Source organism: Marmota monax, unplaced genomic scaffold (genome assembly GCF_021218885.2).
Source record: "Marmota monax isolate L192 unplaced genomic scaffold, Marmota_monax_Labrador192_F-V1.1 WCK01_AAM20220418_F8-fsc00011, whole genome shotgun sequence".
NCBI classification, from domain to species: domain Eukaryota; kingdom Metazoa; phylum Chordata; class Mammalia; order Rodentia; family Sciuridae; genus Marmota; species Marmota monax.
In genome coordinates, this window is record NW_026693082.1 from 11,545,338 (window position 1) to 11,570,195 (window position 24,858).

General features: G+C 34.7%; 1 protein-coding gene across 5 annotated transcripts in view; it reads right to left on the reverse strand.

Moving 5' to 3' along the window:
* Positions 1-2,296: 2,296 nt before the first annotated feature.
* The window catches only part of Alg5 (ALG5 dolichyl-phosphate beta-glucosyltransferase), a 50,001-nt gene continuing 27,439 nt past the window's right edge, over positions 2,297-24,858 (reverse strand). For 4 of the 5 annotated variants that reach the window (XM_046453951.2, XM_046453949.2, XM_046453950.2 and 1 more), the window contains exons 7-10: positions 24,384-24,443; positions 18,960-19,111; positions 14,167-14,252; positions 11,170-11,371 (exon numbers count right to left, since the gene is read on the reverse strand). In XM_046453951.2, the coding sequence (XP_046309907.1) occupies positions 11,256-11,371; positions 14,167-14,252; positions 18,960-19,111; positions 24,384-24,443 (414 nt within the window). In that variant the 3' untranslated portion in view covers positions 11,170-11,255. Of the gene's footprint in view, positions 2,347-11,169; positions 11,372-14,166; positions 14,253-18,959; positions 19,112-24,383; positions 24,444-24,858 lie in introns of those variants that run through there. The other variant, XM_058582544.1, reaches the window with a different exon arrangement.

Sequence of the window (24,858 nt, forward strand, 5' to 3'; positions counted from 1 at the left end):
ATGGAGTGCTCTTCCTTCCCCTCCTTGACTCATTAACACCTATTCTTCCTCTGCATCTCAGCTCAAGTGTCACATCCTAGAGAGGCTTTCTTGATCCTGACACAGTTGGATCCTGCTTCATAATGTCATAGGTTATGTGTCTCTATTCATAATCAACACCATATTTAATTTTTTGAGTAATGTCTGTCTCACTTGAATGAACTATAATATTGAAAAGAATGGGAAGTGTGTCTAGTTTTGTTCTTATTTCCAATGACAGCTATAGTACTGTGTAGCATACAGTAAATATTGATTGACTACTTGTTAAATATATGAAAGTTTTCTAGGAATTAAAGGAGAGAGTGGTCCTGAGCTTAGAGTCACAGCCACATTTGGTATCCAGTGCCTAGCAGTGCAAGGGAAGGCAATGCTTACCTCTGGTCTTAGAAAACGGACAACTATGTGTGGGGTGGGGTGGGGAGGGGTGGGGTGGGGTGGGGGATAACTTGGAGGTGGTTTGTGGTCACAAGCAGAAGTGGCAGGCATGTTAAGGGGGAAGAAAGAAGCATGACTCACAAAACTTATTTCTATAAAAGGCCCAAACCAAGGTTTATTCGTATTTTTATGTGGGATCTAATTATTCTATGGTATATGTGGCACAAACTCAAGTCCAGTTGTAAAGGGCTTTTTAAAGTTTAAATTCTGTTCATTTAGATAGATTTTGTATGGGTTATGAGGGGAATATTTGATTTTGTGATATCTGATCTCCATATAACTAAACAAGCTCCGTTTTTCTTTCTTTCTTTCTTGTTTTGGTATCAGGGATTGAACTCAGGGGCATTCAATCACTGAGCCACATTCCCCAACCCTATTTTGTATTTTTATTTGGAGACAAGGTCTCACTGAGTTGCTAAGCTCCTCGCCATTGCTAGGCTGGCTTTGAACTCACGATCTTCCTGCTTCAGCCTCCCCAGCCACTGGGATTATAGGCATGTGCTACTGCGCCTGGCCTTTTTTCTGTTTTTAATGAATAGTAAAACTTTGTTTTAAATTAAAGATAAATTTAATTTTAATGGGACCTGTGCAATACTTTCTGAAATAAAGAGCAAGATCCTACAGTATCATAGAATTATAGTTGGTTTAGTACTCTAGTAATTGGAAATCCAAGCCACTAGTTTAAAATCAATCTTTTGCTCTTGATTCAAATTGGTTAGGAAAAGTCTCTCCTTTTCCTTTGAAGGACCAGCTGAGTCCCTTAGACCAGCAAGGCCCCTGCCTATGTGCTGCCTCACTGAAGAGTTCTAATTTCTCTGCAGTAATTGATTAGTGAATGCCTTTTTGCCATTCTCTATAGAATTACCATCTTTATAGACTTTGGTCCACCCACTGATCATTAATTTATCTTTAATTTATAGAATTTAGGAGAAATTAAAGAGATATTAAAATACTAAAAGAGGTATAAAAATACTAATAAAAGAATCTCTAAAAGCAAATTCTATATGATAAAATGTTTCATGTTTAGGGCAGGGGTTGTGGCTCAGTGATAGAGTGCTTACCTTGCATGTGTGAGGCCCTGGGTTTGATCCTCAGCACCATAAAAATAAACAAATAAAAATAAAGAATTATAGAATTATAGTTGGTTATATTGTGTCCACATACAATTAAAAATAAATAAATAAATAAATAAAATGTTTCATGTTTATACAGAATTTTAAGCATTTAACCAATAAACCACATCATTTTTGTTTCCTCTTGATGATGTGTTTCTATGTTCACATATCATTCAACGAATACATTAAAAACTTGTTTTGGTGCAGTATTGGAGATAGAACCCTGGTCACTGCACATGCTAGGCAAGCAGCCTACCACTGACCTCCACCTTCAGCCCCAGATTTGCTTTTAGGCCTCTATTGAATATAGGGATAGACAATTTTAGTTAGGAGGAATAATATCAAGCCCTCTATCCTATGATATGGTAACTAGAATTAATAACAATATATTATATTTTTGAAAATTGCTAAGAGTCAATCTTAAGTGTTCTTACCACAAAAAAAAAAAAAAAAGAAAAAAGAAAAAAGAGGTAATGAACATGTTAGTAGCTTGATTTGGCCACTCTACAATGTACCTAAATAAAAGCATCATGTTGTACACCATAAATATATACAATTTTTATTGAGTAGTCAATTTAAAAATAAATAAAAGAGGGATTGGGGGAGTTTATTCAGTAGGAGACTGCTTATCTAGCAATGTACAAGGCCCAGTTTTGACCTCTAGCACCACAGAAAATAAGTAATAGACGGTTGGGGGTATAGCTCAGCAGCCTAGTGCTTGCCTAGCATGTAAGAAGCTCTGGGTTCATTTGCAGCACTGCAAAACAAAAATAAAAAGTAAAATAAGTAAAGAAATTAGTTTAACAAAGAAGAAAACAGATCCAGACACTTACTTTCCCCTTAGCTTTTCATTTCTTCTTCTTTTTTTAAATTTTTTTTTTAGTTGTAGATGGACATAATACCTTTATTTTATTTTTATGCAATGCTGAGGATGGAACTCAGTGCCTCACACATGCTAGGCTAGAGCTCCACCGCTGAGCCTCAACCCCAGCCCTCATTCTTTTTTCTTTTTTAATATTTTATTTTTAGTTGTAGAGGGACACGATACCTTTATTTATTTTTATTTTTATTTTATTTTTATGTGGTGATTAGAATCGAACCCAGTGCCTCACACGTGCTAGACGAGTGCTTTACCCCAGCCCCCTCATTTCTTCCTTAAAGAAAAATTTGGGTAGAGAAATAATCTTTTAAAATTACCTTTAGAATAAGGTAGGTCACAAGCAAACAAATACAATAAATAGAATATTCTGTATTTAGCAAATACCACAATATTCTGATATGTGGATGTGTATTATCTTATATTTTCATAAAACTTTAGTTTTTGAAGCTGAAGATTATATTACTTCGTTTGATACTCATGGTTACCTTTTGGAAGTAAGTGATGTAATATTTTCATCTTACTACTATGTGGAGAAGAACACTGGGATGTACACAGCCTTTATCATTGAAAAAAAAAACTCACATGACTCACCAAAACAGTGTCTGTCAACAATATCAGTTTTTCTTAGGAAAATGATTCCTAAGAAATCTGATATTTTTTAATGAAATTAAATTTTCTAACCCGTGTTTCCTATAAGAAATATAAATAAGATTCTATTTCTTTTGGAAGCATCTTTTATAAAATTTACATAAAAATAGTGAATGATGTGGGTGCAGCTAAAACTCAACTATCATGTACTTACTAACAATCAGAAAGATGAACAGGTAGGTATTAGAGTAAAAAGATTTCTTAGAGTTGATGAAATGGAAGTTTTCAAATTCAAAATTTCAGTTTGTTTTTCTCTTTACATAATTGGTCTATGGGAAGAAAAAAATTAGTCATAGCTGAGAAGTTCTAATTTCTCTGCAGTAATTGATTAGTGAATGCTTTTTTGCCATTCTCTATAGAATTACCATCTTTATATACTTTGGTCCACCCACTGATCATTAATTTATCTTTAATTTATAGAATTTAAGAGAAATTAAAGAGATATTAAAATACTAAAAGAGGTAATGAGCCCCAATTTTCCCCTCCTACTTCTAATGTGGTATGTATGAAGATTTTGATGCCTTCTGACTAGCTTGAATGATTTTTCTAATACTTTTTTTATTTTTTAAAAAAGACAATTCAGATACTACTTGCACGCATAACATACTGATTCTCCAACAATGGGGTCACAGCTCCCCACTGTGATGCAGGAGACTGATCATAGGGGCATAGGATCACCAGACCTCTTCCAATGTTCAAACTCACATCATAAGAAGACCAGGACTTCCGCATTTTAAATAATATTTTTTAAAAATCCATTCACATTAAATTGAAATAGTTGAAGTCAAACTAGCAGTTATTGCAGCTTTAAGCTTTTGCCTTCCTTTTTTGTGGTGGTACCAGGGATTGAACCCAGACCTCACACATGATAGGCAAAGTGCTGTACCACTAAGCTGCATTTTGTAATTTTATTTTTTTTGAGAGAGGGTCTTGCTAAGTAACCAAACTAGCCTCAAACTTGTGATAGTCCTGCCTCAGCCTCTTGAGTAGCTGGGATTCCAGGTGTGTGCCAAAGCACCTGACTTTTTTTTTTTAATTAAATTTTTAAATTTATGTGTATTCACATGTGCTATTAACTAAATATATGTGCCTTCTTAAAGTATTTATGTTAGTTGGGCATGGTGGTACACACCTATAACCTCAACTATTCCAGTGACTGAGACAGGAGGATGGCAAGTTTAAGGATAGCTGGGGCAATTTAGCAAGACCCTGTCTCAAAATTAAAAACAATTAAAAAAAGGACTGGGATATAGCTCAGTGGTAGGATGCCTCTGGGCTCATAACCAATGCCACCAAAACAAAACTATGCTGAAATTCTAACACCTAAGGTGTTAGCTATAGATCCAAAGATTTTCTCTTGCTTTTCTTTCTACAAGTATGACCGTTTGCAAGTAAGCCTGATGCACTTTAAGTTTTTGTGTAAGGTATGAGACTTAGGTTGATTTTTTTTTTTTTTTTTTTTTTGCTATGAGTGTCCAACTGCTTCAGTACTAATTGCTGGAAAAGATTGTTTCCTTGCCAAATTGCTATTGTACTTTCCTCAAAAATCAGGTGGGCATATTTGTATGGGCCTATTTCTAGATCCTCTGTTCTTTCCATTGACCTATGTCTGACTATAGTCTTGATTGCTATAACTATGTAATAAGTTCTGAAGTCAAATAGATTGGTTCCTTCTACTGGATTCTTATTTTTAAAAATCATTTTAGCTATCCTAGTTCCTTTACTTTGACTTCACTTTTCCCTATAGATTTTAGAATAATACTGTCAACATCTAAACATCTTGCTGGGATATTGATGGTAATCAATTTGCCGAGCATTTACATCTTTACTATGTTGAATCTTGCAATCCATGAACATGGCGTATGATAGTCTCTATTTATTTGGATCTTCTTTGATTTATCATCAGCATTGTATAGTTTTCTGTGTATGTATCCTGTATATGCTTTGTTAGATTCACATCTAAATAAGTCATTTAATAAATATTTATTTTTTAGTTTTAGGTGGACACAATAGCTTTATTTATTTTTGTTTTTATTTTTATGTGGTGCTGAGGATTGAACCCAGTGCCTCATGCATGCTAGGTGAACACTCTACAACTGAGCCTCAACCCCAGCCCTAAATAACTCATTTTTATTGTGATATTGCATTTTTAATTTCAGTGACCATGTGTTCATTGCTAGTATCTAGAAATATAATAAATTTTTGTATGCCTATCTATAACTTTGTCCTTCTCACTTATTAATTCTAGGAGAATTTGTTTTATTGTAAACAGACTAGACTTTTCCATGTAAATAGTAATCTTTTCTACAAATAGGAGTTTTATTTTTTCTTTCTAATCTGTGTGCATTTCCTTTTCTTGACTTCTTACATTGACTAGAACTCTCAGCACTATATTGAATAGGAGAGGGAAGAGTTGACATCCTCACCTTATTCATGATCTTGGAGGAAAGTATTTTTTGATGATTAAGTGTGATGGTTTTTGTAGATTTTATGCATATACACTATTTCCCTTCTACTTCATTTGAAAAATGTGTGCTATTGACCTCCATGATTTATGATGATAAATTCATTGCTGTTTAAATCATTTTTCCTCTATAGATAAGATGTATTTTTTTTTGAGTACTTTCAAGACTTTTTAAGGTTTTCAGAAATTTAAGTATGATGTATCTTGGCATGGCTAACTCTGAGTTGATCCTGTAAAGATGTGAATCTATAGGTTTACGTCTCTTGTCAAGTGTCAGAAGTTATTGCTTCAAGATTGTTTTTGACCCTTCCAGGAATTCCAGTTACACAAATGTTAGATATTTTTACAATCCGGCAGGTTTCTGATATTCTGTTTTATTTTTTTCCATTAAATTTTCCTTTTGTTGCTGGGCACAGGGGTGCATCCCAGCAACTCAGGAGGCAGTGGCAGGAGGATTGCAAGTTTGAGGCCAGCCTCAGCAACTAAGTGAGTCTTCAAGCACCTTAGCAAGAACCCGTCTCAAATTAAAAATTAGAAAAAGGTCTGGGGATGCGGCTAAGTGGTTAAGTGTCCCTGGGATTAATGCCTGGTGCAAAAAAAACCATTATTTTTTCTCTTTGTTGGTCAGATTTTTCTGCCACCCAACTTCCTGCTTCTTTCCTTTCTCCCTTCACAGTCCAAAGAATTTTTTCAGTTTTCAATTCTAAAATTTTAATTTGGTTTCTCTGTATATCTTCTGTTATTTTGCTGAAACTTTTGCTTTGCTGCTTTCTTTGTTGTAAAACATTTAAAAGGGGATGTGGGTGTAGCTTATTGGTAGAGCACTTGCCTGGCTTGCATGAGTCCGTGGGTTTAATCCCTGGCACCACAAAAAAATAAAAGTTTAAGAGGATTGCTTTAAAATTTTTGTTAGATATTAACATCTCAGTTATATCAGCCTTAGTGTCTATTTATTGTTTCCCACACCCTTCATTCAAATTGAGATTTTTCTGATTCTTAGTTTGATGAGTGATTTTCTTTTGAAATCTGGACAATTTTACAATGGTCTGAGATCTTAAACCTTCTGTTTTAGCTGGCATTTTCTGACCCCACTCCAGCAGGGGAAGAGGAGCACCACCCTGTTGTTGCTGAGTGGGGGTGTGAGTACAAAGCTCCCTGACTCAGCCTCAGCTAACAACCAAGAGCAGGGGTGTGCTTATTGCTGTTGGGGGGGAGTGGGAAGTCTGGCTTACTATGCAGCCTTTGCTACCGTGGTGGGGATGATCTCATTACAGAGGTAACAAGACCTCTCTGACACATGACTGACTCTACTAGGCTTCCTCTGACACCACCTCAGTGGAGCAGGGATGGAGCTCCTTTTCCTGCAGGGTGGGCATAGAAGCCGAGACTTCTCTGTTACCATGCTGGTACAGATCCCATTACTGGGTGGGGATAAAAGTCCTACTCTCTACTTGGTCTACTCTGACATCATCCTGGAAGGATTATTTGGGTGCCTGGTTACAGCCTGATGGAGGTTTGAGTCTAGTCTCCCAACTCAGGGTTTGCTGGTTGGGGGCCACCATTTTCCTGTAGTGTTTAGCTAGAGCGGAGAAATTATTGCCCAAAAGTTTTGTCGAGACAGTTGTGGTGGCGCATGCCTATAACCTCAGCTACTTGGAAGGCTAAGGCAGGAGGATCACAAGTTTGAGGACAGCCTGGGCAACTTAGTTAGATCCTGTCTCAAAATAAAAACGGCTCAGTGGTAAGTGACCCTGGATTCAATCCCCAGTACTGCAACAAACAAACAACAAGCAAGTTTTCTGCCCTACTAGTCTGCTCCTTTCTTGACTCTTTGGCAAGAGAGTCATTTTGGGAGGATTTTTCCAGTCAGTCAGTGTTCATTGGCTTTCTAAGTTTCCAGTTTGAGTTCCAAGTCTGGAGCATTTACGATGAAAATAAAATCCAAGGAGTTCAACTCCATGTTGTTCCTTGAGTCTCAAGATCCCTGGTCAGTAGTCTGCCCTCTTCTTTGTATTTCAGAGAATAACTATGTTTGTCTTAGATATAATGTCCATTATTTTCAGCTGTATTTAGCAGGAGAAATATCTACTCCATCTTCCCAGAAGTGGAAGTCCTTACTTTACTTTTTTTGGTCATTGTTTCATTATTCAGATTCAGTTGGCCCTTTTACTAAAATTCTTGGGAAAATATTTCTACAGATCTTAAGGAATGCAATGCAAAATATAAACAAGTAGGACTGCTGTTTTATTTCAGAAGAATGACAAAGACCAAATAGTACTGAGAGGATATAAACTGTCTTCCTAGATGGAGGTGAGTGTTTTCACTGAAGTTGTGCATTATGCATGGAGAGTCCCATAGAGATACAGAAAATTTTCAATTTGTACTACAAAAATTCATCCCTTTTCAGAATGTGTCTGGTTCCTTGAACTTATATTACTTATATTCCTTGAACTTATATTAGTCCATTGTCATAATTGATCTATTTTATTATTGCTCACCTTTTATGTGCCCAATTTATACATTAAACTTTACTATTGGTATGTTTGTACAGGAAAAAACATAGCATTTGTAACTACTATCTAGTTTCAGGTATCCTTGTAGAGTCCTGGCCCGTATTTTTTGGAGATAAAGTGGGGGCTATTGTATTGTTACATCAAGGACTTTTACTTTGCCTAGTTTTATTTTGGAGGACTTGAATAAACTCATACCTCTAGACAGGAGGACACGTTTTGCAGTCAACATGTTTTGTAGATTCTGGGGACCTAATTTGACTGTTCTTGCGATGATTGTAGAATTATCAGCAATGACATTCACCCGTCCTCCATGTACATACATCTTGTTACTGTAGAAACTTGAGTCAGGGACACAGAAAACTATTTGTTCAGGAGGATTTCTGAGGTATGTTGTGATAGTACTCAGGTAAGGAACATGGCTGTTCTTTTTTGTCCTTTTTTCTGTCCTCAATCCTATCAGAACCCAGATAGGCTCAAACCTAGGAAAGTAATGGACTTTATTACCCTTAAAATACCAACTGGAATTTTACTTCAAAACCAGTAAATTACAAATTACTTATTGGATTAACAATATACATTTATTAATTGTAGATTTTTTGCTTTTGAGATTCGTATAAAAACAAAGCTATCCACTAGACTATTCCATCAGGAGATTTAGCTGTCAAGAAAATGAATAACCTCATTCATATAATTATTTTTTGACAAGTGAACTGAAATGCTAGCATTACTTAGCCATTTGGGAAACCTTTATTGAGCAATCACAATTTAGGATGCTTTGGAGACAAACAAATAAAATAAATAGCAAAGTTTCTGCTCCTAAGGAAATTACAATTCAATAAAGAAAATGGAAAATAGGACTGGAGAATCAACTATAAATGGTAGAAGTACAAAACTACATGGAGATGGAAAATTATAGATGTCAAGAAACAATTTGATCTAGATGTGATCTCAAGTCAAATAAACACATATTAAAGGACAGGAGCTGATATTTTCACTTTTGCTACTGCTGCTTATTATCTTTGTTAGCAGGCTCTGTAAATTAAATGAATCTACTTTTTTTCCTGTCAGGTTCTGTACCATGCTCTTAGCATATCTGTGCTTAGAAAAGTTGGTATCAAAGGTATCAGAAACCTTCAATAGTGCTCACAGATGAACTACATAAAAAGTATTGACATTTTCCTCCCAAAAACATTATGGCAGGAGTGCATGGTAGAGCAAATTGTTCAACTCATGACAACTGGGAAGGGGAGAAAGAGAGAGAGAAAAGGGGCCAAGGTTACAATATCCCCTTATTAAGCTACAAAATATGCATTGTTATCACTAGCTTACAAAGAGCAATAACTAATCATTTCATTACCTTACAGTTCATTGGAATGTTATTTTGGGCTCAAGGTTTATACTTTAAATTCATATAAATGTTCATAGTCTTTCATATATTAGCTATTATTTCTACTTGCATAAGTTTGATTTTGTTCATTTAAGTAACTAAATGTTCTCAAAATCTGGTAGTAAATACAATTTGTTTATTCATTTACCCATTATTGTTTTTTTGCTTTTTTTTTTTTTTGTTGTTGTTGTTTTACCCATTATTGTTTATATATGCTAAGCACTGTGCTGGGGATATTAATTTATGTGAGAAACGGCTTTTATTTTCAGTTTATTGTTTACTGTAGCTGTGATATTATCATTGGGTGTTCAAAGTACTGGGGTCATTCTCCCATTAAAATGTTTAATGAAATTCTGCAACTTCATACATATATAATCCCTGATTTTCATATCCTCTGAAACTGAAGTTATAATCATTAACAAATGTAGGTTCGGAATCCAGATTATTTGTGTTAGAACTATGACTCCACTATGATCTTGGGCAAATACTTGCTTATGCCTTTTTCTTATGTTAAGATGAGTCATTACATACCAAGTGTTTAGAACAGTGGCTGGCATACAGTCAGCACTCCTTAAATGTTAGGTATTATGTTAATCAGCTTTCTGTTGCTGTAACAGATGCACGCAATAAATCACTTAAAAGGAAAAAAAAAGATTCATTTTGGCTGTTTCAGTCCATGGTTAGTTGGCCCTGTTGCTTTGGGGCCTGTGGCAGCACAGCACATTATGGCAGGAGTGCATGGTAGAGCAAATTGTTCACCTCACGGCAACTGGGAAGGGGAGAAACAGAGAGGGAAAAGGGGCCAAGGTTACAATATCCCCTTCAAGGCCATGACTTAACTTCCAAAGTTCTTATCAGCCTTCCACTAGGCCCTATCTCCTAAAGGCTCCACAACCTTGCAGTAGCACTGAAAGCTGGGGACCAATCCCTCAATACTTGGGTCTTGGGGTATATTCCGAATCCAAACTATGGCATATAATAGTAATTATTATTATTACTATTATCATCTTATTTCTCTAGGATGTCAGAAATAATCTAATTCTGATTTTTTTGAGGTTCATTAATTGCTACTAGGCCTTATAATATCTCAATGACACAGGCTTCTTGCATTAAGTAAATATATTTATTAATATTTTAAAATCTTTATCTTTTCAATCAGAATTTCTACATCACATGAAATCGAGAGGGAAGAGTGTAGAAGGTGAGACAGTGAGTACAATACATGTAAATAAAATTGGGAGGAAGAGAAATAAGACTGTCTTAGGATGTGGCTACTTTCCTAAGGGGTAAATGAGTCTATTTTCTTACCTTTAACATAATTAATTCTCTAGAATTTTCACGGGCTGAAATATGGGCTTCTCTGATATGCTTAAGTTTGTGTACATTTAGACTCATATACTAACTTCATGTTTAAATGACCGAAAACTGTTACATGAATGTGATTTATATTTAAGTTCATGAGAATTATGTAGGCATATCAGAGTAAGAATCATTGCTTCTGTCTTCTTAAAATTACATTTCTCAGAATTATAATGACTAGTAGCCTACATTTTAAAAAATGCTAGAGGAAAAGAAAATCTGACTTTTGAGTCAAACCTTTTTTTTTTTTTTTAAATTTCTGTCCCAAAGTATAAAATTTTTTTAATGTATGGTAGTTCTTTAAAATTACCCAAAGCCAGACAATGACAACAGGTCTATCCCAGCTTTATTTAAAATTTAATTTCAATTGAAATAATGTGACACTGATACATAAGAATCAAAGATCTCAAACAATCTAATTCACTTTCCTAGTTTGCTCAAGCCTCCAGGCACCAGTCAAATATCGAAGTCGTATAAAAAGTAGGTCCTTGCCCATTTGTAGCCAGCTCCAAAATGGAACTAATTTAGAACCTGCAATTTAAACAAATTAAAATAAATAAGCTTAAACTTAGGGGATAATGTCAGTTTAAAACCGCATCCTAGAAGTCCGTCTACATGATTGTTGTGAGCTTTTAACACTTTATTTAAATCTTGACCAAAAATTTTTTGAACTTCAATAGGAAAGGAGGGACCGTGTCTGAAAAGGGTTCCGGCAACACTTAGTATAAAAACTGATCACTGAATGCTTGTTAATGAAAAATAATAATTCTATATAGAACAACAGAAAATAAAGCATAATGGATGAATATAATTATCTCTATACATGACCCAACTTTTTCTTCTTTTGGAACTGGGGATTGAAAACAGGGTTTTGTACCTGCTTGGCAAGTGTTCTACCACTGAGCTACATCCTCAGTCCTATCATCCAGTCTAAATGGTGAAAAATACAGCCTGTGACTGGATTCAAATCATTTAGTTCAGACTTCGTGATCTCAGGCTACTCAGAAATACCAGCCTAATTCCGGGTCTGATCCATTTTCCACAGTGGATTCTTATAAGCCTTACTTGTATTATACCTTCAGGTAAGTGAGTATCTATCAAGAGGAAGGTTTAAGATTTCATTACTGTTTTAATTACATTTTATCCTCAAGAAAATCTTTTCACTACTCTGAATTTATATAACAGCTTTCTTCAGAAAACACTAACCAAAGGACTTTGTAGATATTGGTGTTATACTTTATTATTAAACCTAGACCAGCACAGAGAAGTTAGCAGAGTTGACCTGCTTCCCAGTCCTCTGAGTCTAGGCTAATAATGGTGGAGATAGTAACATTTCTGTAAACTTTGTTTGACTCAGCAAGACACCAAGAGGTTTGAATCCTTCTAAACTACATGGTTTGTATAATCTCATGACTGGTCCTTAACCTTTTTTTTTTGTTGTTGTTGTTCTAAACTGAGGTTACAGAGCAATAATGGCAATAAAATAATGGCTTACTGTAACAATGACTCTCAAAGAGAAGACCATGTGTGCTCAGGAGAAAGGTGGACTTTTTTAAAAAAAGTCTCCAGCTGATGGACAGGATGTTGGAAAAACGGAACACTTTACATTGTTAGTGAGGTTATAAATTAGTGCAACTACTATGAAAATTAGTACACAAGCTCCTCAAGATTAGGCATGGAACCACCATATGGCCCAGCTGTACTGTAACTCATCAGTATTTAGCCTAAAGAATTAAAGTCATCATACTTTAATGATATTTGTATACCCATGTTTATAGCAGCACAAATCCCAATAGACAAACTGTGGAACCAGCCTAGGTGTCCATCAGCAGATGAATGGACAAAGAAAACATGGTATACATTTACACCACATTTTAGTAGGTACATTTTATATTTATATATAAAATACAAAGTTTCACTCAGCCATAAAAAAGAATGAAATTATGTAATTTTCAGGAAAATGGATAGAACTTGAGAGGATAATGTTAAATGAAATAAGTCAAATGCAGAAAGTCAAGGGTCATGTTTTCTCTCATATGTGGAAGTCAGGGAAAAAATAGTATGTAGGGAGCTCATAAAAACAGAAGGAAAACCAGTAGAGAAAAGGGACCAGGAAGAGGAAGATGGGGAGGAAAAAGGGAGTTATTAACGAATGATACCGACCAAATTATATTGCTGTGTGTATGCATGTACAAATATGTAACAACAAATGCCACTATTATATACATTTATAATACATCAATAAAATATATGAAAAAAAAGAAAGACTTCAGCTGGTAATAGTAATTGTTCCCCTACCATGAAATAATTTATGTTCATTCTAAGGCAAGCAAGGTAGAAAACTAGAATATATTTTAAATTCTATATACCAAATCAAGGTTTTTAAAATAGTAATTATTAAATTTATGATAAATTTCAAATTATTATAGATTTTATAGCTCTTTACATTTTTGGAATATGTACAGGAATAGCAAATAGTTAAAAATGGCACTGATGGACTGTGGACGCTTGGAGTAAAACACTTATTATTATTATTTCTTATTTGGTTTGTAGGTATTCTATATCCATGGAGTGATAAAATAATGTAAAACTAAAAAATGGTGATGCTTATGATAAAAGTTTATTTCAAAAGAATATATATATATAAAGACTATTAGCCTTTTCTTTTTTAAGGAGAGAGAAAGAGAGAGAGAGAGAGAGAGAGAGAGAGAGAGAGAGAGAGAGAGAGAGAGAATGAGAATGAATATGAATCTTTTTTGTAGATGGACACAACACAATGCCTTTATTTTTATGTGGTGCTGAGAATAGAACTCAGGTCCCCCCTATGCTAGGTGAGTGCTCTACCACTGAGCCACAATCCCAACCCTCAGCCTTACTTCTATTGTCACATTACTATGACCTTGTCTACTGGAGGGGTTTTTTTTTTTTTTTTAAACATTTTTAGTTATAGGTGGACACAATATCTTTATTTTATTTTTATGTGGTGCTGAGGATGGAACCCAGTGCCTCATGAATGAGAGGTGAGTACTCTCCCTCTGAGCCACAATCCCAGCCCTACTGGAGGTTTTATTAAACTTTCTTGACCAGGGTAAGAACCTTGCTGAAGACCACAAGAAGATACTGAAAACATACAGAAGGAACAAGCCTGAAGGAGGGGATGAGTGAGCAACACTCTCATGGAACTGGCTCTCTGACAGCTGAGAAGTCCCTGATTTGAGAAGAGGGGAGAACCTTAAAACCAGCTGAACTTTACTGGTCAGTTGTACTATTTGATGTCTCCTTTCATCTGACAAAACTCAGCAGCTGCAAATAAACAATAAACTCACCTTCAATTTCAGTCCAGTTGACAGCAATTTCTGCTATTGGAATTTTAAAGAACTGTGCTATGTAGAGAAGTTCTACATCAAATGCCCTGAAATAGAAAAATATATCGACAAAAGATGAGTAATTTAATCTCTACCTTGGCAGGTTCTGAAGAAGCTTACAAGGCAGATATAAAGCTTACATTGTAAAACTGAGATCAGATTCACAGAAGGTCAAAAATTGAACACTGAGTGGTTCAGAAGCTTCAAAGCAAACAAGAGATTTAATGTCATTACTTAACAGTGAAATAAAAAATGCTGTACCTCTATCACAACTCAGAAAAGCTCAGAAGTGAAAATGGCCATGTGGGCTCCAAGTGTGTGGCTAACTCAATATGAAAACTACCTTTTAAAAGAGTTTTTCTTATCCAAATAAAATATTTAATTAAGATGATAAAAAGTGGATTGTGTCTTTAAAAGGACTATGTAAAACTTTTGTTAACCTGTTACCAAAATTATGGTACTTATGAAAGAAGGAAATAGTTTCAATATTAAGTCTGGTGCTTAAACCTTAACTTTCTAAAGCTAGTGGACTCAGTTCTAATGATATGCAATAATCTGAATAACATTATTAAATATTTTTCTAATGGTAGTATATTAAAGACACAAAACAACACAAAAAATGAAGAATGAAAAGTAGATGGGGAAATAAGCATTGATGAGTTGAAATCATGTTGTATTTTAAAAAAACAAAATCCTAGACTGAAAGGTTTTTTAAAACCTATCTTTTTCCTCTTAAACAATTTAGAATGTGAATAAAGTGAATATATTCATTACAAAAAACAAAACCAAAAATTTCAGTTCACATTACTATGTTACATGTGACCCAAATTTTAACTAAAATACCATGCACTTCTGGACAGAGCCTTGTACTACTAGAAGCAATGTAAGGTTATTCTCCATCAAAGACATCTTAATTTGTTTTTGCATATGTGGATTTGGCAGAACTACCATGTTTCTTTTTGTTACTTGGCTTCTGGTATACCTGTTACCTCACTAACAGATACATCTTAAAGAAGTAAGAGTATACTAAGACCCTGTTAAACACTGCAGATCCTGAAATGTCACTAAGTTAAAGCAAGAAGAATGGAAGAAACACACAAGAACAAAGAGGGAATGATAGTAAAAAAGTTTGGAAGTTGTAAAACAGCTGGACAGGTTATGTGGTAACTAGGGAAATGGATAATAGCAGTGGAGAAGCCTAGACGCAGGCTAATGCGTACCAGAACCCTCCCTCTCCCCAGGCTCAGGGATCAGAGGCCTTAAATATGTCTGCTGGAGGGGATATAGGCGCAGTTGCAACAGGATTCTCTCTCTCCCCCTTCATTCTTTCCCCTACTTGGTTCTATGAATACTGACAGCCTGATTCATGGCTCCTAGGCAGGAGACTGAAGGATCCCACTTTAGGGAAAAGGGCCCAGTCCAAAGGATAGTAACAGGTGGGACTTTCATGTGGCTCTACTAGTTTAACTTGTAGTGAAATCTATCAGTGAATTAGGGGCTCTGCATATGTGCACAGATACCTATGAAAGTTTTATTATCATAATAAAGGCATTAGAGGAAAGATTTTAATGATAAAGAGGAAATGAAAAAAAAAAGTGAAGGCAAGAGAACAATGCAGCAAACAAACAAAACATTGAAGTTTTAAATAAGACATTCAGTAAGCTAGAGAAAATACTGTAGTCATAAAACAAGAATAGATGTTTTAGGGCTGGGGATGCAACACAAGACTCTGGGTTCAATCCCTAGTACTGTAAAAAAAAAAAAAAAATTAAAGCAGAAACAGATATTCAAAAGGAGAGCTGGATAATAAAATTGTTAGAATCTCCTCAAAAGAACTAAAATATAAAAGGGAGAAGATGAAATTATAGGATCAGCAAAGACGTTCCACTATAAGAGAGGATAGAGAAAACAAAGAGAAGAGACTGTCAAAGCAATGATTGAAGAATGTTTTTTTCATGTTCATGAACATGCCTCTTTCCATAAACAGTGCTGGGAAAACTGAATATCCATATGCAGAATGTTTAAATGTAGAGGTGTTTAAATAACAAGCACTGACAAACTACTAACTGTGGGGAAGGGTATGCTGCTAAGTAAGTTGATAAAATATTTGGTGGTTCTCCTTTACAGATGCAAAATAAACATAGCTAGACCATAAAGAAAAATGTGAGTCTAAAATTTTAAGTGGGGTCAATACAATGTTAATGAAATCCAAAACAAATCATTAAGAAGGCATGCACATAAACATAACTTTCAAAAGGAAAAAAATCCAATACTGGTTTTTCAACTTACAAAAAACTAAAACAAAACCCCAGAAACTTGCTGTCCAGTAGAGTGTCCAGTAGTTATACGAAACTACAGAGTACCTGAAATGTGGTTGGTCTGATCTGAGATTGCTATAAGTTTGAAGATACAGTACATAAGGGAATAAAAGATACCTCAACATTTTTTTTCACAATAATTGCATGCTGAAATGACAATACTTTGGATATATTATGTTAAAATATATTATTAAAACTTACTTCATCTGTTTCTTTTTACTTTTAATGTGGCTACAGGAATATAGCTTTAATATATTTTAATATATTGCTTGCATCTGTATCTCATGTTTTTCTATTAGATAATGCCGCCTAGAATAATCCTGACAGGAAACTTCATGATTTTTAGGTAATCAACTCTAATCTTTTATATTTCAAGAAAACTAAAAGACCCTCAACAGTGAAAAACAGGGTCCTTCATTTCTAAATCCTTTCTTTCAACTACAAAGAACCAAGTTCTTTGACCCTAATTCTGCACTTGGCAGCTGTCTAGTGCAGATGGAGGACATTACTCCAGAATTGCTTCTTAAGTTAGACTTTCAGATTATGGAGTCCCATCAACTATCAGTTTAATTTATACTTTCAATATAATAAAAAACATTGAATTTGAAGATCAAATTTATATTACTTAAAATTTTTTAATCTAGGAAAAAAGATTTTAAAACATGTCTAAATAATTTTAATTCTAAAACTAATTTCTTTAAAATAATTATTTGGGGATTACAAGAATGGTAGTAGGATTGCAAGTTTAAGGGCTGCCTCAGGAACTTAGTGAGATCTTAGGCAACTCAGTGAAATACTATCTCAAAAATTAAAAAAAGGACTGGGGATGTAACTCAGTGGTAAAGTGCTCCCAAGTTTGATCCCCAGTACAAAAATAAACAAACAAACAAATAAATAAATAAATAATACTTTTGGGGGGATTATATGACATATGTCTTTGGAAACATATAGAAAACTGGTAGAGACTATAAAAATGGACATATACTGGAATAATTATAAAGATACCCACCAGAACTCATGACAAAATCACTAATTTTTCAAACAATACTTACTGGGCACCTATTATGTACCAGGCACTATTTCAATGGTGGAATAAACTAGTAAGCAAAATAAAATGGGATTTTTGGTGTCGTAGAGCTTATGCTTTAACAGAGAAAAAGAAGCATTAAGAAAGAACTATAGATGTAATGGGTGACAGGAACAGAGTTCATGGTGTAGCAATAACATATTATTGGGAAATCTGAGCTAGTGTGGAGAGTGAGGGCAGGCTGCCTGCGGAGGATGTGGAGGACAAGTTGAGAAGGAAGGCATGTGTGCATGGAGACACAGGTGGGGTCAGACTGCAGCACCTCCACAGCCATGGGAAGCCATTGGAAGATTTTAAACAAAAGAGATGCATGATCACCTTTTAAGTTCTGAAAAGGCCCGTTTGGGCTGCGACCTAGTAGTCTGGGAAAGGATGGTGTCCTGGATGGTGGTGGTGAAAATGGAGAGAAAGAAGAGACATAAAAGGTAAAACCAAAAAGATAAAACCAACATGCTTTGGTCATGTTGGCGGGATATATGCAGGGGCTGGGGGAAAGTCAGGACTGACACTAAGGTTTCTAGCTTCTGTATAATAGTGCCACTTACTGAATATGGGTTGAGAGCTGAGTGAGGTCTGGGGTAGATCTATTTGGAGGGAATAGTGTACTTCAAAAGAGGGAGCAGAAGTATCAAATGCCATTAATGGGTTAGGTATGAAAACATTTAACATGAACACTGGATTTAATGTCACTGAGGTACGAGGGATGAGAAAAAAATCCATATTAAAGTGAGTTATTATTAGAGTGAGAAGGAAATGAGAAAATAGAGACAGTGAATTACAGACCAGTTTTTCAAGAAAAAGCTGGCTGTGGAAGAAGAGTAGGGTGGTAGTGGTACGGAGCTAGAAGGGCATGAGTAGGGGGCTTTGGGAAAGATGTGATTGAGAGGAAAAGGCTGAATACACAAAAGAGAAAAGGAAATGAACAGGATTAGGTTTTGGAGAAGGTGGAAAAGGATGCAGAAGGTGAAGGACTGGCCTAGGAGAAAGACACTAGCTCCTGTAAAAGGAGGGGAAGAAATGGAAATGGAGACTTTATTTTGCTCGGTATTTCAGTGTTTTTTTTTTTTTTTTTTTTTTTTTTTAATTCAAAGGAATAAAGAAAAGAAAGCTTAAAAAACAAGATGTTTTTAGGCTTCTCAGTTGATACTGTATAAAATTAAGGTGAACATATAACTAAAGCATATGTTGGGTTTGAGTAAAGGTATAAAGGCACAGATTAAGTTTATAAATGTAAATGTACATTTTGTTTAAATCTGGATGTTCATTATGAAAATATAGGACTGCTTTTCTTATCTGGAATAATTGTTGGGTAATAAGATCTACCAGATACATTCTAGTTAAAAACCTACCATCGTTCAATGTGTAGAGACGAGAACGTCCGTGAAGCCGCTTCCCGAGTTAGTAATTTGAACCCACACTGTGTGTCCCTGATTCCTTTGACACAAAGGAACCACACCAGAAAGTGGAACCCATACATGAGAAGAGTGCGGAAGTAAGAACGCTGAAAACAAAGACAAAATAGAAATGACTTTTCCATTCATCTATAAAGTAGTAAACACCTGGCTGCACATAATTGCATTTTAATATTTCATTGACGGGGCAGGTCTTACATATGGACATCATTGTTCCATCAGCTTCACCAACAAAGTATATAAAACAGTTAGGATGATTACTGCCTAGAGCAGAGCAGAGACACTGCAGAAGCAGTCACAGATTCCCTGGAGACAGAGTCAGATGAGATAAATCACAGAACCTGTGGGAGGCCAGTGTTTCCACCTACCAGGAGAAACAGGTTTGGAGCTGTTACAAGTAAGGAGAACATCTCATCTACCTACATATTTTATGCCTCTTTGGACCATACACATTTTGGTTTCAAAGCAGGCCCTAGAATGTAATGGAAAAACAAAACACTAAGATTTGAACCTTTAGTTTGATACCTAGCAAATGAGAATACTGACAGAAGTAGTACAGCAGAGTTATCACAGAAGTTACAAACTACAAAGGAGTTTGAAACAAAAACCCTGTCTCTCTAATTAGGTATGCCAGATGCCTAATCAGACTGTATTCTTTAATACAGTCTGAATTCTTTAATACTCTGGATATAACCTTAAGTAGTTTTTAATCCATCTAAGGATTCATTATTGTTATCAGGGATTACTATTGGTAGTAACAGGAAATAATATTCCTTTATGTGGGAAGCCATCCTGACACGTGACTGGGTGACTCCCGTTAAGGGTCTGAGGCTTCTGGCTGTGTCGGAATTTTCCCGGCCCTTTCCTGATGAGAGAACCCGTCCCTGTGGGGGTGTGACTGACCACTGACCCCGGGGGCCCAATCACTGACCCTGACCCTGGAGTGCAGTCCCCCCTCAACCTTCATTGGATGGAATTATCCCCTGAATTTCTTGTTCCCCAATAAAAGGCTACTCCCTGGCGTGTTCACTCTCTCTCTCTCCTGCTAGCCCTGAGTAATCCTTGCTGCCCTGCTGGGCGGTTAGAGGTTGGAGCCAGAGAGGGGAGCCGTCTCGGACCTGGCAATAGAAATAAGGTAACTGAGTCTGTGTGTTTTATTTCGATCTCTTCTAACTAACTTTATGCCAAGAACCTCATTAATGAAACCATTGCGCAGGCCGCATGGTGGACCTTTACTCATTCAACATTGGAAATCTTAAAAATTAAGATTATGAATTATCACTGTATTTAAGACTCATTTAGATTAAAAAAAAGACAATTTCTTAAAGTGTTCTATAGTTAAGGTAATGGACCTAAGGAGTGATGCATTACTATGTGCATAAACAAATTATTAAGGGTCTATGGGAAACACTATCTTATAAAATCGGGTTGCTTTCTCTTTTTTGCTTTTCATAATTATAATCTTCAGTATTACTCTTCATTCTCATGGCTTTTTCTATTATCATCAAAAAGAGTAGTAATATGACATAGAAGAAAAGGTAACACACTGGGCATACCTGTTTGAATTCTGGCTCTACTACTGATTAGCAGGGTGACCTTGAGCAGTTATTTCAACTCTCGGTTTCCTAAAATGGGCTGATGATGTATACCTCACAAAGTTATTATTAAGATTATGTTAAAGCTGTCAGCCAAGTGTTTGGCACACAAAGTCAATAATGGTTTTATAGAGGAAGAAAGCTTGAGGGCTTACCTTACTCTCCTGACTACAATTACCTTCAGGAAAGGAAGGGAGAACAAAATACTTATCTATAAGGTATGTAAAGCAAACTTAAGAAAATTATCTAGCACTTTTTATCACCTAGAATCATTATGTTTCGATGTAAATATGTCTTACCTCTCTAAGTAGATAGGGCAGAAACCTCATCTTAAATGTTTTGGGAACCTCACAACAGCTTGCTCAGTGCATTCCATATAAAATACTTCCAATAAATACTGGTTGACTGATTAAACCTCCAAAAGAGCATTTATGCTTAGGAAAGGAACAAATAGAAATCAAAAGAAAAATAAAAATTAAAGGTAGAAAAATAATAGCTATAAACTCTTCTTCCCAAATCATTTTAAATGTGATTTGGGTAAATTTATTCATTAGCAAATAAAAATCCTTATATCTGCCTTTGTTTGGATGTTAATAACTTTTTATTTTGTTTTATTTATTTAAAAGCAGACATGTTGTGAAGTTCATATGAAGACCTTATTTAACTTTAACAAATGTAAAAGTATAAGATAAACCACAAACAAAGGCTCTTTCTTTAATTTTTTAAAATTTGGCAAAATATTTTAAAATTTAGAATACATATAAAATATAGGATGGACTTATTTAGTGAAATGAAGATAAAGTCATAGAGTAGTATTACATAAACTTCTGAAATGGACATTTATAAACATACAGGCAAAAGACATTCACTGTTTTAATATTAACAATGCTATCTCCAAGGTTTATGAAATGTAATCAAAGAATTCAAGTGAAATTAAAGATCCCTGGTGATTTCATGATCTTAAAAACTAAAGACATCAAATAACTGTTAATGGTTTCTACTTTTGAACCCTTTTAAAGTGATAAATTTGAGAATATCTGGAAAACCTGAATATGCTGTTACATGAAACACATGGGAACATGAGCACATCCAAGGAAGCTGAAGTACTCCACCAGTGCTATATCATGTCAGACTTCCTTGAGAGCAGCAAAATGAATGGTAAGGCTCTTGAGGCTATCTATGTATTTGTTATCTTCATTAATTCTCATAATTTTCTCACTGTCCACAGACTAAATATCATGAATGTGGGCTTATGCTGCCTATAGTACACTAAAAGAAACAAATGGCATACTGAAGTTTTGGACCTAAATCAGGTAGATGCACATCTTGTTTCTTGGAGGTGGACGACCTTCCCTGATCAAGGATAATTCTATGAGAATAATCTGGACTTGGACAGAAGCCTACTGGGCAGCAGTTATAAACAGCACCTTCAGTGGACAACTGCTGCTCTCTAGTGTATGAGCCAGGTTATCCTTTCTTTCTATAGAGCAGTAACCAATTTTGGGGGGACCAAAACCACTAAATTGATCATTATGCTTTAAAGATGGAGAAATGAATGGATGGAGGCAAGATAAATTATGAATTCCTAGATCCTGGGACAGATTCCTTAATCTAGTTACAAGCAGTACGAGACACAAGAAGATTTATACCACAGCACAGTCTCATCTAAATACTATTTCTTGGAAAAATTCAAACTGTTTTCAACTACTGGAAGTTTTAAGTAAAAAGAATTTACATAATTAAAAACAGTACCAAAATAACAATTCCTTTCTACTTCCACCAACAATAAATAATTTGTCTCTTGCTTCCTATTTCTCCAACATGTTTTCCTTCATTAAGTAGGGTATCCCTTTTCCCCTCCCATTAATATAATTTTTTAAAAAAGAAAAAAAAAATCCACAAAACCATTAAATTAAGTCTATTTTCATTAATTGAAAAAACAAATTTTTATTTTTATAAAGATAATTATACTGTATTTATATTCTTTTTTTATACAAACTAATACTTTAGTAACATGCCATGTTATCATTTCCATTATCATCAGCATTTATTGCCTATATATTTCATGTAAGAAATACAACTGTGCTTTCTATTGTGGGAACTTAATGCTTTATAGTTTCTGTATTTTGTGACTACAAATAATGTGTTGAACATCTTGGAAAACTTTTCTCCTTTCTCTATCCCCTGTGCATCAGTAAACAAAGTTTAGCTATAAATCCTCTTTTAGTTTTAAATTTCTGGGAGTGTTATATTCTCTAAGTTTAAATGATTAAACTTTTTCAAACACCAGTGAGAATTTATAAGGTATACAGAATACTAGAGTAGATGCTGAGGGTGTTAAAATAATTTATTCCCAAAAAAGTACAGTCTAGGTTTCTATACTTATGCATAATCCTTACGATGTTTGACTCTGCTCTCCGTATGTTTTAAAAAATATTAAAATTCCTTCATATCTTATTTGAATATCATTGAAAAGAGTCAACTTTTAATACCAATGGTTCTCCAAGTCCAAGGTGCATAAAGGTGATCTGTAAAACTGTTAAAAATGCAGACACCTAGTCACAACCCAATAGTCTAATTCAGTGTGACTGTCCTGGCCTATATGCATTAAAAAATTTTTCTCCAGATAATTTTTGTCATGCATTGATTAATACAGCTTTATTATCAAATCTACCAGACCATTATACTAGATTAACCACTGAAAATATAATGTACAATCACTGGGTTTGAAACATGAAACCTACAAATGTGAAAAAAATGATTAAGAATTAAAAATTTTTATAGAATAATTCTGGTCTGGAATATAGCTCAGTGGTAAAGTGCAAGGCCCTGGGTTCAATCCCTAGCACCACCCTCCCCACCCCACTCCATACCAACAACAAAAATCAACTCTAAAAAACAAACAAAAATTTTGCATAGATTAATCCCTTAATAAGATATTTCCCTCTTCAAGTTGCTCTATCTTTTCTAGCATAATCTATAAAATAAAGAATTTAACATCTTCAATGATAAATCTTTTTAAAAAGGAGAGTCAGGAATTTGACAAATTTTAAGGCAAAGTGCTTTTCTAACAGAAACCAAGTTAAAACAAGAAAATATTTAAACTTTGAAAGAATCTCAAAATAGTTTGAGTATCCCTTATTCAAAAAGTTTAGGACCAGTTGTTTCATGTTTTTTCCAGATTTTAGAATATTTGCACTTATATTGTGAGACATTTTCGGGGATGGGCTGGAGCCCCAACACGAAATCAACTTATGTTTCATGCATACATTATATAATAGTCTAAAGGCAAATTTTATGTAGAATTTTTAATAATTTTGCATATGAAACAAAGTTTCATCTGTGGAATTTTCCATCTATGGTACCATGTTAGTGTTCAAGGTTTCAGATTTTGGGTTTTCAGGTTAAGGATGCTCTACTTGTATATCACTTAAGTATCAAATATGCTGATATAGAAAAACTAAAGGCAAGTTGACTGGTCCAAAAAACACATAAGTCACACTTATGACTGAATGAGGATACTTTGTCTTAAAAAATAAATAAATAAATGAAAGAATTGTTTATCTCCTAAGTCAAAATGAAATCTACATCCTTCCTATATACTTAAAAAAAAATCAACTCAGAAATGTGCTAATGAAAATTTAAATGAGGTTGAAGGGAACCTCATTTTTAAGAGATCAAATATATGAGCCTATTTCTTGTTAAATTCACATGTAAAAGGAGTTGGGAGATCTGCTATTCCATGCCAGTTACTGCAAACTCTCACCTGTGCAATTGATTCTTTTTCCAAATGAGCTCGAGATCCACATGCAATAGCCATTTGATCCTGAGGGAAAAAAGCAATGAAATAGTTTTTCATATTTTAAGTATTATTTCTAAATCTAAATCTAAATTTTCAATGTAATATCTTATTTTTAGCAACATTGGAAAAAATAAGTAACCTTAAACATTTTTAAAAGTTTACTGAGGAGGTCAAAATATGCATAGCTTTGAATAGTCTAATAATACTTGGTAAGAGGACACTGAATTTAATTTGAATAGGGCTAAATAAAGGCGAAAGCACTAGTTTAAAATGTATATCTTTAAATGATATTTTTTTCCTGAATAAAAATATCAATATCATTGGAGCGAAAAAAAAATGAATGGTATTAGAAAGAAAAGAATCATCTACAAATGTTATATACCCTGCAAATCCAAGATTAATAATTTAAAAACTACTACGAACATAATTAAAGAATGAG